At 40.4% G+C, this 13,236-nt stretch overlaps 1 protein-coding gene across 4 annotated transcripts in view; it reads left to right on the forward strand.

Moving 5' to 3' along the window:
* Positions 1–2,811: 2,811 nt before the first annotated feature.
* mib1 (MIB E3 ubiquitin protein ligase 1) overlaps positions 2,812–13,236 on the forward strand; it is an 84,838-nt gene continuing 74,413 nt past the window's right edge. For all 4 annotated transcript variants that reach the window (XM_066719295.1, XM_066719303.1, XM_066719312.1 and 1 more), the window contains exons 1-2: positions 2,812–4,167; positions 10,095–10,266. In XM_066719295.1, coding sequence (XP_066575392.1) covers positions 3,939–4,167; positions 10,095–10,266 — 401 coding nt within the window. In that variant the 5' untranslated portion in view covers positions 2,812–3,938. The remainder of the gene's footprint in view (positions 4,168–10,094; positions 10,267–13,236) is intronic.

Raw genomic sequence — 13,236 nt, forward strand, 5'->3', positions numbered from 1 at the left:
AAGATATAAAGATTATCTTCCAGAGCTTACATGTGACATGTGCAATTTCCCTTTTCTAACACCAAATATCACTGTGTTCTTGTCCTCACAAGCACAAACCTCATCACAAGGCACAGCCAGGGTCATGCTGAGCTGCAGCCTAACCTGGCAGACACTGGGCACACCAGTCCATCGCCGGGTAGCAAACTCACCACAGTCACATGATTAATGACAATATAGAGTAGACTATCAACCAGAGCAGAATGTCTTTGTGGGAGTAAAGCACAGCACACAGCAAAAACTTTCGTGGCCTTGGGGAGAAGATGTAAACTCCACACAGGCCTTACATAAATACACTTGTAATCAAATTGAAAATCCTATTGAAATGTAGCTTAATTAGGAAGATTCACAATAAACTATTGCTTTGAATAAACTGATAAGCATGCTCAAATATTGTTCTGTAACATTTCAGTGTGTTTAGCATGGATGAGGTCATCATTGGTGTGGTAGTGAAATAATAAGTGGGTATACTATATGGCCTTAGGTTATGCTGCACTTTTTTCCCATACAATAATTTTGTGGTAGGTAATTGTCTGGTTAGGCCAAATTGTAGAATAGCAGGCAGTGATATTACATTGTGACCTCAAAATAAGGAGCTTTTCCAGATCAGCAGGGACACACGGACCCGGGGAAACAAATGGAAATTGGGCTTCAAGGCATTCAAAAAATGTGGCTGAAGCGACAATTTGGGAACATTTAAAAATAGACTGGATAGGATCCTTGGATCACTTAGTTATTAATGGACCCTAAACAAGCACGATGGGTCGAATGGCCTCCTCTCGTTTGTAAACTTTCTTATGTTCTCATGTTCTTAAGTGTAATGACATGAGAGGCAGAGTGATTGAACAGAGGTATGTACTGTACCAGTGAAATGGCCACATCTGCTGGAGGTACCCAGTATGACAAGAGGCTGTGGAAATTCCCCTACCACGAGACATGGGGAAGGCATGTCAGCACAATTAGGTAAAGCTGTTTGTTCTACACCTAAAAGGACCATGCCTTCTACTGTTATTTGTTGAGTACCCTGGGGGGGAAGATGTGGAGGGTGGCTGCTTGAAGAGTAACAGTGCTGTCTGTAGTGTGTGTATTCTGCAGTTTACTTGATTAAACATTTAGATTTGGACTGAACCTGACATGGCATAAGACCTTGCAACCAACAGAGGAGGATACTGTTGCAGAATTTGACCCTTGCTTTGGATGCTAACCTACAAGAATGTCTGTGTAAGTATAACTTGTCAGTGGGAGAGAGGACCACTGGAGCCAGGAAAACCATATAGTGGCCTGGTGATGGTTAGGGCTTTTTCAAAATCTAGTCATTGCCCTAACAAAGAGCTAACTTTATTTTCTTTATCAGCACCAAATTAAATAAAAACATTGCAATTGTCAATTTATATCTTCTTCTCAAATGTAGTTTATGTAGCTTTACCTTGTTCAGTAGACTCATTTAAGATCTACAAATAATCTGTGAACCTCTTCCTTAAACTTTACAGAGATCTTGAATTTGCATTAAGCTGTCGCTAGTTTTTCAATAAATAAGTGATACACATATCATTGTTGTGAAGAGAAGGATAGGTAGGGCAGTGCTCCTTGAAACCATGGAAACAGACAGGAAGGTCATCTGTTAAGATGCAATGTAAAAGCCTTGTAATCCATTGCAAACAATCCCCATAGATTCTGCATTAATCTTCATGCTTCTATGTTGATCAAAAATAGCAAAGAAGAAAGACTTAACAGAGAAATCCGTTTTATATCCACAAGAAGCTCCCAATCTGTATCAATACAACAGTAATTGTATCCTTTTTAATGATGAATAAGCAACAACTTGTGTCAATTTTAAAAGGAGCAGGTGAATGTAAAGTGAATGTATTGTTATACACATCTGGAATGCAAATAAAATACATGTAAAATTCAGGAAGAATATAGATTTTAATTTGTCAGATATTAGAGGTATTTTGTCGGCAGTTCAGGCTTGTCTCTTCATCTCCAAGTTTCAATACAACTGCCCCCCCATTTATCTAGTGCAACAGGACATTGAGGTCCATGGAGCGTGAAATCCACCTCATTAAGAACACGTCTGCCAGAAACTGGAATTCTAGCTGTTTCATAACTATATCAACATATTATTCTATAAATATTGCACCTACACTGGCTCACCAACTACTAGTTTTGGTTAAACATTACTCTTCTTCTTTGCCTAAAGCATTCCAAGACACATGCTGATTGCCTTTGATATGGTTGCCTGTTTTCCCAAATCTTCCTATGTGGCCACTGAAGCTCAAAAAATTGATTTCAAAAGTTCAATTGTTTCACACCCTTATGCTGGAAGGCTTTACAACTATAGATTCCCATATACTCGCTCATTCAACCGATCTAGTATGTTGACCCTTGGGTGACTGTTTTCTAATTTCGTTTTGTAATGACAATTGAATCAAACTGTCAAACTGAAGGGACCAATCAGTATCAGCTAAACTAAAGCCAGGAAAGTTTTTTTTTTTTTGTGCCTTCATCTTCTTATTATTACTGGTTACATAAAACATCCAAGTAACCCCCTCCATATGGTCACACGTTATTGATACAAAAAAGGAGACTCAACCAGAGAATATACAAAAGGGAATGGTTTGTTATTTTGGAACGTCCCAGACATTCCCAGTGCAAACGTCATACCAAGCCTGCCCCACTCTTCGCTCCACTCGTGTTTTCTGGCATCGATTGCTTTCGCCTACCACGCTGCTCCTGGCCCCGCCCCCGCCGTTGACGTACAGCGGCGAGAACTGCGTGAGCCCTTTCCTCCGCCTGCCCGGGCTCTGATTGACAATAATGGCGACGCGTCTGTTTTGAGTTGCTTTTGCGAACCAGCTTCACAATCCTGCCTCATTACCCGGGCTCACACGCATCCCGATCCCGGTGCAATCGTGCAACAAGATCTCCGTACCCAGAAAAGACACGATCGAGTGAAAAGGGAAAGCGGGGGGACTCAAGTTCTGGTGCTGGGATTCTGTGGGAAGCACCACAAAGAGCCCCCCGTACCGAGCTGGTGTGGCAACAACACGCATACAAAGAGAGGATTTTCCCTGGAAGCGAAAAAACCAAACTGAATTTCCTTCCGCCACCGGAATGTCGTTTTCATAAATGACGACGATCGAAAACAGAAGAACTTTTAAAATCCAGCAGGATCTCATCCCACTTTTGTTTTTATTTTTAAAAGACAGCTGGACCAGCAGCACCCCCCATTTTGAGACCCCGGTCACTGGATAAAGGGACATCACGGAGACGGGGGCTGGACTGGCAGAAGTTGGACCCATCTGTTGAACATTATTGTGGCGGTAGGCTCGTCCTGGCGCATTTTGGGAGATCTCTCCTGCTCCGCTATTTTGAGGAGACAACCGGGAGAAAATCCACTTTCGAATGAACCAGCTAAGTTCTGGAACTTTGGAATCCACTTTGGTTTAATTGTCGGCGAACCTTCTTCTCCTAATAGGACTGGGCGCCGTAACTCGAGAAAATAACAGTTAACCACAAGAATCAGTAGGACATTCACTTCGTTTGGACAATGCATAGATCGCTACATAGATAAGCTACAAGTTTGCAAGCGAGACAACAGCCGCCACCTGCCCTGTCTAGACGCAACCTGGGGGAACTGCTTTGTTTTTCAGGAGGATGCCGGCAGATGACTGAGCCCCTGTCACAGTGAAACAATTACCACCTAATGCTAATGGACTATTGAAAAGGGAAGCCTCCTCATAGCATTTGGAAACGAATCGCTTCATCGTGTGACACGTCTCCGGAGCCCACGGCGATAAAACGGGCCACTCCAGACACAACTGCGGTCCGCTGGCTGTTGTAAGAGTTAGCTGCGCGACTTTTGATGCTGTAACCGCATCTGTGTCTAAATTGCTGAGATGACCACCGGCAGAAATAACAGGATTATGATGGAAGGCGTGGGGGCGCGGGTGGTGCGGGGTCCGGACTGGAAGTGGGGCAAACAGGACGGCGGAGAGGGACACGTCGGCACCGTCAGGAGTTTCGAGAGTCCGGAGGAAGTGGTGGTGGTCTGGGATAACGGGACGGCGGCCAACTACCGCTGCTCCGGCGCCTATGACGTCAGGATCTTCGACAGTGCACCCACAGGTAACTTTGTCGCCAGGTGTGCAAGCCAACCTGCGCAGCTTGGTCGCGGTTGCGCAGTTGTGCGCAGGTCTGCCTGCTCCACCGGTGGAAGCGGTGCGAATCTGCGCTTCTAGAACGCGATCCGAGTCTTGCTTGCGGTTACTGAAGTGGCCGAGTTAGTGGTATTAATATGTTGGTGGCCTTTGCTTTTATTTCATTATATTGACAGGGCTTAATGGTCCCCCCACTCTGTGGCATAACTGATAGGAGCTAGTTTAGGGAAATCCGCCAAAATGTTCCTCAATTTTTCCATTGGCGTTCAGAAAGATTGCATGCCATTCCCCGGTTGCAGGGGAAAACAGGAAGCACAGTGTGGCCTTTCATTGTTGCTGTACATATTGTCTTCTCTACAATGTATGAATGAACTAACGTAAATAACTGTGAAGGAGGGTAAAAGGCTGTTTTGCATTCATTTGCAATTCCCACGAGTTTTTATGTCACGTAGATGTTAAATACTATACATGTTCATCTCTTTGCATAGATGGCCCTGGTTAGATGATAAAAGTGCATGCATGGTTAGTCACAGCAGTCACTTGTAGCATCATTAACAATACTGTTAACAAACCCATCCACAGGTGTTTCCTGTCGTTTTTTTATTTATTTTAACACAGTAACTGCCTCCCTCCAACTTGCACATTTTCATTTCCACTTTATGAATATGGGCGCATGTGATCAGCTCTAAAAACAGAAACGGGCAGAACACTTTGCAGTTTAGTGTTCTTCTGTGTAGCATGAATGCTGCTTGAACGCGCAGTCGCAGAGTGCTCATTTGCATTTTGGAAAATGTAATGTATTACAAAAATGTGTTGTTTCACCGAGGCCTCACATTACTTCCTAATTTTTAAATTGTTCTGGCTCTTAGCTATTATTGTTGCCCTGATTGTATTTTGAACCTAAAACTTGAGTGATAGCAGTCTGTGGCAAATCAACTTTGCATGTGGATGAAGTCCCAAAAAGTGTAGAGATGTGATGCACTGTTTGTTTTCAACTGAGTATCCTGAAATTAGGAAAATCAGACAAGCTGAATGTTCAGAGAAGATTCCTTACTTTTTTTTTCTTTATACTGTGCTTGAGTCCAAAAGTAGTCCCTGGAGAGACAGTAGCAGGTTGTAAATAATACTCAGAGCTGTGGAAGACCAGTTAGGAGCCCAGTTAAACCCAGCTCTTTATCATACATCAGGTAAAATGATTTTTTTAAATAGTGCCTAAGAGTGACCCTCCATTAAAACATGCACTCTGTGTCCTCAGGGTTAAGATTTTTTATCTTCTTATCCAATTAAGCAGTTAAATAATACCTTTCTATTGTTAACAGTGACAAGTTCAAATTACACTTTGGACATTAGTTTAAATTTCACTACATGACAGGTCCACAGAAGGAAGATAAATTTGAAATATTCCCTAGTGTTTGTGTATGATGTGACAATGACCTACTTCTGTCTCGAAAACAGATGCAGAGATTAGAGCAAATATTGTTGTGTGATTGAATATGGGGATATATTGGGTATATCTTGTGCATCTCTACAGTACTTAATTCTTACTGGTTAATATATTGGGAAATTAAACTTTGACTAAGACATGTAATCATATTATCTTGTACAGTGATTGCTAATCAGTATTGATTGAAGAGTTTAAATGTATATTTACTTTTAATGTCCTTGCAGTCACTGTATGAACAATCTCTTAAATCCAATATTCATGCTTTGTTAACATGACTTGAGCTGTCCAGTGTGAATGTATCTGGGTCATATGAATGTTTAGCTAACAAGCAATATAAAAAAAAAAAGTGTGATTCATAATATTTTATTTGTCAGAGGGAATTATTTTCCCATTGTATGTTTATTAACTCCTTGTGTAATACAGCCATAAAAGCTGTGGCTTTGTGTGTAGTTATATAGGAAGCTTTTCCTGTAAGCAACCCTCCTTAGCCCCCCCAAAACCCATATGTACTGTTCATATAGCGTGGAGTTGCAGTACAGTGTGTTACTGTGCTCCTCCCCAGGTGCTTGCTTTGCTGTTCATTGCGTTCATTCATTCTCTTATTGTAAACAGAGCGGACAGAAATGCAAGCATCACAGTTTGAGGCTCCATGAGTATTCCACTTTCCCGAAAGATACGCCTGCATTTGTGCAGTGTGACCCACTTCTGTCAGTAAGGGTTACAGAGGTGATGTCTCCAAAAAAAATAAAGAAGTGTGTCTAGCTTTAGCAGTAGTTCCGTCGTTTTATGCAGAAATAACTTCCCTGAGTGGTCCTGGTAGCTGGGCTTATGTTTTGTCGTGGCCTGGTTAGCTGTCAAGCTTTTACATTCTGAGTAACTGCCCCACTGTTGTCTGCTGTTAGTTGAGTGTTTCAATGCCTTCAATCACTCTTGCCTGCCCTGTCTCTTGTGCCTGCAGAGGCCTGGATGAACATTCATGTTCTGTGAGGAAGGCTGGGTACTAATTTGCAGGCTATAAAACACAAATTATATAAGCAAGCTGTAGATTTGAGACGTTTGTTTTTATAAAGAAGGCCGGTTTTAATGATTAAAAAGCCAAAGATTGTGCTTGAGGAAAAGGGAGTTGTGTACTGAGATTGGGACTTCCTGCATCAAAATAACATGGTTTAATAAAGGCAGTGAAATGCATTACAGCGGCTTAACTAAAACTGCATTCATGTTTAGTCAGTCTTTTTAATGGGAATGTTGAATAACTGCTGGTTTTGATTGCCATGATCATCGTTTAAAGATAATTTTTCTGAAACTTCCCTGAAAAATGAACAATTCAATAATGCTTTAAAATATTTTTAGTACAGGTCATGTTTGTTTGACCCCAGAAGAGCCAGTGGTGGTTTGTAAATGATAATTACAGCGATGAAAGATATATCCTCAAAAACCTCATCCAGGAAAAGGAGTTATTTATTATTTTTCATTGTGTTCAAAAGGGCACAACTTACTCTTGCCTTGCTGTACAGAAACTTAAAACAGGAAGGAGATGATATTTGTTTCTCTAATTTCTTCATCAATTCTGTACAGTGCTTTGCAATGTTAAAATCTGTTCTAAGAAGATCATCTAGTTTAACTTTGTTTTGGGGCATTCGGATGCCTTTACTGGACTGGATATTTGATTGGGTTCATGTTAATACTAGTATAACCACAAACAAGTTACTCTTTACTTGTTTGTATACACATTAATGGGAAGAGAAATGGCTCATGAAATGATCTAAGGGATAAATCGGAAGAAAAGCTTTTCATAGCACCCTGAATAATGGAAGCTTTGGGAAGCATCTTTTTTTTGTTTTCCCCTTTTCTTTTAAGATCTCTGTAACAGCTGGTGTTTCTGAAGCGAAGGGGGGAGTAGGCTACCTTTGTTGCAACAGTTGCCAGTAGAGAAATGGATAAGTCACTGTGCAGAGGAGATGAGGTCGCGCCTCAGGAGGCCTCTCTGTGCGGGTGACGCTGGGTCAGTGTTTGAAAGGAAATGTCTGCATATTGTGGAAGGGGAAATGAATAAACTGTCAACCAGATCAGACCGGGGGTAGTTTCTTTTAATTGTGTAATTTGTCATTAGAATTATGGGTGTGGCCTAGGCTAACGTCCAAGTACAGTTACACATGCATTTCAGTTGCATTTTTGGCAGATTGAATATTTATAATTAAATCTAATTACATTTAATTAATTTGATATGTTGGTCTCTGTGATCATCGATAGGTTATTTAAAATAAATGCAAGTAGAGTTGTGTAGTTATTGCAGCAACTGTGTAATTGGACTTGTATTTTAATGGTGGTCTCATTGTAATGTTAATGATATTTTCTTGGTTCTCCACATCATGTGCTGTAGTATAACTCCCTGTGAGGCATCGAATAATTCTCAGGAAAAAATATCGAGAGAGTTAAAAGAACAATGATATAATGAAATATAGAGCTTTAGTTATCCTCCTGCATCTTAGTTAGGCAGCATGTAATGTTTGACTGTTAGAATAAATGCCAGATCCTCGTGAGTAATGGTTTATTTCAGAAGGAGAGATTATGCCTAGTAGTCTGTGTTGGGTTTTAGAAAAATGTCAGATGGCAGAATGTCTTGAAAAGCTTTGTGAACTGATTTGAAAACCCACAGGCGTATTGTAATTGAAAGTTCAGTTGTATTGCTGTAATGCTGGTGAATAAGGAATTATTTCCCTTTTCATTTATTGATGTGACATTTTTATACCACGCTTAACTATCTGCATGTAAAATTGATTGTTTTGTATGCAAGTAGAAAACATTTAATCTATACATTTTCTTTATGGTACTCTCCCTCCATCTCTGTGGTTTTATGAATGTGTCAGTGACGTAGCTAGAGACCGTTATTCAGGGGGTGAAATAACAAATTAAAAAATCCACTAAATCGCGTGTTTATAAATAGATTTGGGCCCGAATTACACTTTTACAGATGAAGAGCGAAAATGCTGAAGGTGGTTTTTATTTTATTTTTCCGTTTTTGCTCATTTTGGCATGTCGGGTAGAGCTGACTCTGCAACTGTAAGTAGAACGAGAAAGCCAGTCATTTCTAATAAAACAAGAACAGGCTGCTGAACTCTTAGCTTTTATATATTATTATTATTATTATTATTATTATTATTATTATTATTATTATTAGGGCTTTTATTGACATATATTATTGTAAGTCAGTTCTGACCTCAGGCACAATTTGTAGGGATGGTTTTGAGTCATGTATTTGGCATGCCAAGACAAAGTGCTGACCAGCGTTGTTCGAGGAGTGCTGGGAAGTGTCGGAGAAATGGAGCGTCTTGGAGATTGGGTTCGAGCCACAGCACAGAGAGGACTGCACTCTCTGCTCTGCCCGAGTTGAAAAGACAGATAAAGCACTCATGTTTGGTCATACTCCCCACAAGAGTCTACATCCCAGAGTTCAAAGTGTTCTTTACAAAGGGCTGAAGTGCAGGTTTTGTTTTAATTCTGTGTGTGTGTGTGTGTGTTGTCCAGGACTGGCACAAACGTGCACTCCCGCAGCTTTCGAATTGGCACCATCCACTTTATGCTCTAGTAAGCAAAATGGATTGATTTTTATTTGCTGACTTACAGAGGAAAAAAAACAGAGCGTGGTCATTTGCTGTAAAATCATGGCACAGTTTTAACACTGGTCCTCTGCGTTGCTTGTATGACAAAGACGGCACTGTTCTCTTGTATTAGAAGTTAGATCTGCCTGTTTCATACCTGGATCCGGTAACCTTTCAGCTGTGCTGTTTTAATTATTGGTCCCATAATGAGACCTACTTAACTGTGTACATGTTTGTAAATATTTACCTCCAGTAGTGTGTTCATTTACACCCAGGATATGAAATGCTTCAGTGCTGCCTTCCTGCACCAATCTATCCTGCAACACTTATCATTCATGGTCAAGTCCTAATGTGGAAGGAATCTCCTTTTTGCAGCACAATTATGTGCATTTTGAAGTGTCCTCTCTCCAGCCACAATGGTTTGAAGGGATGTTTCCACTACAGTGTGTCTTCTCTACTGACTGTGGTACTTTGGTGCAACACCGTTTTTTCTCTTCTGTAAATTAGTAGGTCTTTAATTTCCTTCAATTACCAAGCAATGAAAAATAAGCCGTTATGTTGTGGGTTCTGTTTCACCTAGTAGTCAGGGCAATTTTAATCCATTTAGTAAACCCTAAGGAAGTGACTTTGTAAAACCTTTTTTCTAAATTGTATTTTACAGTGAATATGGATGTAATGATAAAATATGTATTTTTAGATCTGTTTTAGTAGCTGTTTTAGATTTGTAACCTTGTTTATTTGAATTCAGTAGGGTTTAATTAAAAAAATATTTCTTAAAAGATCAAGTGCTGATGGGTCAAGTACACGTCTAAGGATTTTTTTCTAACATCTCTGTCTGTCTCTTTGTTAAAGGTATCAAACACGATGGGACCATGTGCGACACATGCCGTCAGCAGCCTATAATCGGAATCCGCTGGAAGTGTGCGGAATGCACGAACTACGACCTGTGCACGACGTGTTACCATGGAGACAAGCATCATCTGCGACATCGCTTCTACAGAATCACCACACCGGGGAGTGAGAGGTCAGCACTCGCTTTTCACCATTAAACAGCTGCCGCGGTTCCTTCGCTCCACTCCTCGCCTGGTAGCTGTTTTTTAGCGCTGTTTCACAACACTGACCTTCAGCCATCTCATTCATGCAAACACTTGAGTGAGGCAAGAGAGACTGTTTTAAAGCCAGGTAGTCACAGTGTAAAACTCTCAAGCGCTCCGAGTAACATATGTTAACTACATAATGTCACCAGAAACAAAGATAATACATCAAATAAATTGAATTTCCATATTTTCTCTACTTTTCTGATTATAGCTATCAGGTTGTGTTATGAGAGTGTACACAGGAGATGACCGATATGTAGGGGTTTTTAAGAGGCTTGTGCATCCCAGCAGTATGTGAGAGGTGCTTCCCTCAGCCATATGGAGGCTGGCAGCATCACACAGTTGCCAGATTGTGTGTGGTATTGTTACTCAGTCAAGTCTGAGCTGCTCTCCACTTGTCATTGCGTGTGAGAGGCTGAGGTCTCTTTGTCAGTGTAAATTATACCGGCAGTACTCCAGACCCCCGCTTTGAAGGATGTTTTCTACTCCCTGCATTATTCACTGCAATGCCACGCCTTGAAGCCTTTTTTTTTTTTTTTTTTTTTTTTTTTTTTTTCAACTATTACCAACTTCATGCTGCTGAATCTAATTGCTGTAGAGCACCCCCTCATCCCACACACACACACACATTCATACACAACAATGCTACACCCCCATGAAATCCCTGCATTCGTTCTGTGCATAACAGAGAAGTCGTCTAGGTTTTCGGAACAAGAGAGAGGAAAGCAAGCTGTAACCTGTAGACATGCTTGGCAGTATTTGGTTCTGTCTTGATATGGTTTTTAGTAGTATTGGCAGAACTGAATTTTAGTGATCGAATGCTTATATAACCCTTTTAAGGCAAATTTTAAATCCTGGCTACTAACAGAACCAAACTAAATCTGTTTTTGAAGGAATGCCTTTTATTAATTCTGGAGAAAATTTGTCATTGCAAAGGTGCAACATGTCCTACATTTAGAGAAACTTGTTTGTTTTAGGAAAGGTGTTTATTAAAAAAAAAAAATTAACATCCCACCCGACACATCCTATAATCGTTTTCTGTTTTAATCCCATATTTAGAAGTCAGAATTGTTTAATACCATACTAGTTGTAGCTCTATTTCCGGGTTGAGTGTCTTGATTGTGTGTATACATCTCTGCCAGTCATTGCTATTTGCGGAGGATGCATTGAGGGATGTCAGTCAGTGACGGGATACTGGAAAAGAGGATTGAAAGTGACACCTTAATAATTGCTGCCCTGTAAACCCATTATATCGAGTTTTGTGAGAAATCGCTCTACTCTTAGTGAAGATTACGACTGTAAGTTTAAGTTGCTTTTGCACTTTAACTGCATTTTTTTCTGGAGTAGTAAATCCTATTTAGCTTTCTCTTTACCTGACTTGTTTCTTTGCATGTTTTATGCCACATTGCCCACATCTTTATTGACATGTCAGTGCCAGTAAGTGGCTTTATGTAGGGGTATGCTTTATGACTTAATCCTCTTGTTTCTTGTACATTATTTCAAACAAAGCTTTAGAAATGGCAAGACTTTATCCCCTTTGTTGCACCTGTCCCTGGCTATCTAGTGTTGCTGTGAAAAGCTACTTCTCAGTCTCACAGCTGATCTTCTGCATATTGCTAGCCCTTGAGTTCACACAAGTCATATTTAAAAGGGAAAACATGGAGTTTTAAACATCTTCTAGTTGAATCACTTCTTGTTTTCATTATAAAATGTATGCATATTTGTTAAAGTTCTTTTCCCATAACCCCTTCAAATATTTGTGAATGTGATGAGTAAAGTATTTTCTTACTCTGAAATATTTTCTTCAACCTGATCTGCCTGTGGGTTGTCCTTTGATGAACTGAGATTAAATAAACTCCTGTTCTCATAGTCATGCCTTTGGCTCTATGTCCCAAGCACCAGGTTTTTTGGAACTTTTGGAATTTAAATCTGGACATTTTACTGTTAATGTTGTTAAATATGGGGATGAATTAAGGATATCTTCATAAAATTAATTAGATACTTGTATTTTCTACAGTATTCATGAAATCTTAGCACACTTTCAAGTTCCTGTTGGATTGCTATTTAAGTGGTCCTTGCTGCCATATGAGTATGTGATCTTTTGTATTCATCTATGAGAAATGAATAGGAATGTAGAACTTGCTCACAGTATTTGCTTATAGATTCTCTTGGAAAAATAATTACATGAGCTGACTGGAAATAATTAAAATCTGACACTAACACTTGTTGGTTTACTGCACTCCAAATATAAAGCACTCTGTGTTGGTATGTGCTGAACTGTAAGCATGCGTGGATCGTAAGTCTTCTACTGCCGACAACGTGTCATCAATATAGACTTTATTGAAGACAGGCTGGTTCAGTCACCGTATACCGCCTCCCCTTCCCTCCCTTTGAAATACACCTTTTTCTTTCTCGGGTAGGTGTGAGAGACAATCCAAGAACACCATTGCTGAGTGCAGTGGCTCACAGAGAGGTTAAGACAGAAATGCATTTTATGGGTGGTTTTTATACTGGTTGTAATGAGTTTTGTACAAAAAGGAGAATGTCAGAAGCAACCTATTTCTAATTTAATTTTAGTACCCTACTGTAGCTATTCCCCAGCCTCCTCTTCAGCAAGAGAAAGGTTAACCTGTCTGGGGCGAGCGCTTTGTTTCTGCCGAGAGACTCCTCAGGTGAGAACAGGAAGCAAAGCTCATTACCTGCCTTTGATATGTACTGTTGTTCAGAGTAGACCAGGCAAAAAAAAAGTTCCTGGGAGAGTCTCCTTGTCTGTGTGCAGCACCGTGTTAACGACCTGTCTTTCCTGCTGAGGAGATTGCTTCTCACGCCGGGAGGGAAGCTTTCTGGGAGAGACGAGGAACATGAATTTGAGAACAGTAAGGCTCAGTGTGTGGTTT

Source organism: Amia ocellicauda, chromosome 2 (assembly GCF_036373705.1).
Source record: "Amia ocellicauda isolate fAmiCal2 chromosome 2, fAmiCal2.hap1, whole genome shotgun sequence".
In the NCBI taxonomy this organism is placed as follows: domain Eukaryota; kingdom Metazoa; phylum Chordata; class Actinopteri; order Amiiformes; family Amiidae; genus Amia; species Amia ocellicauda.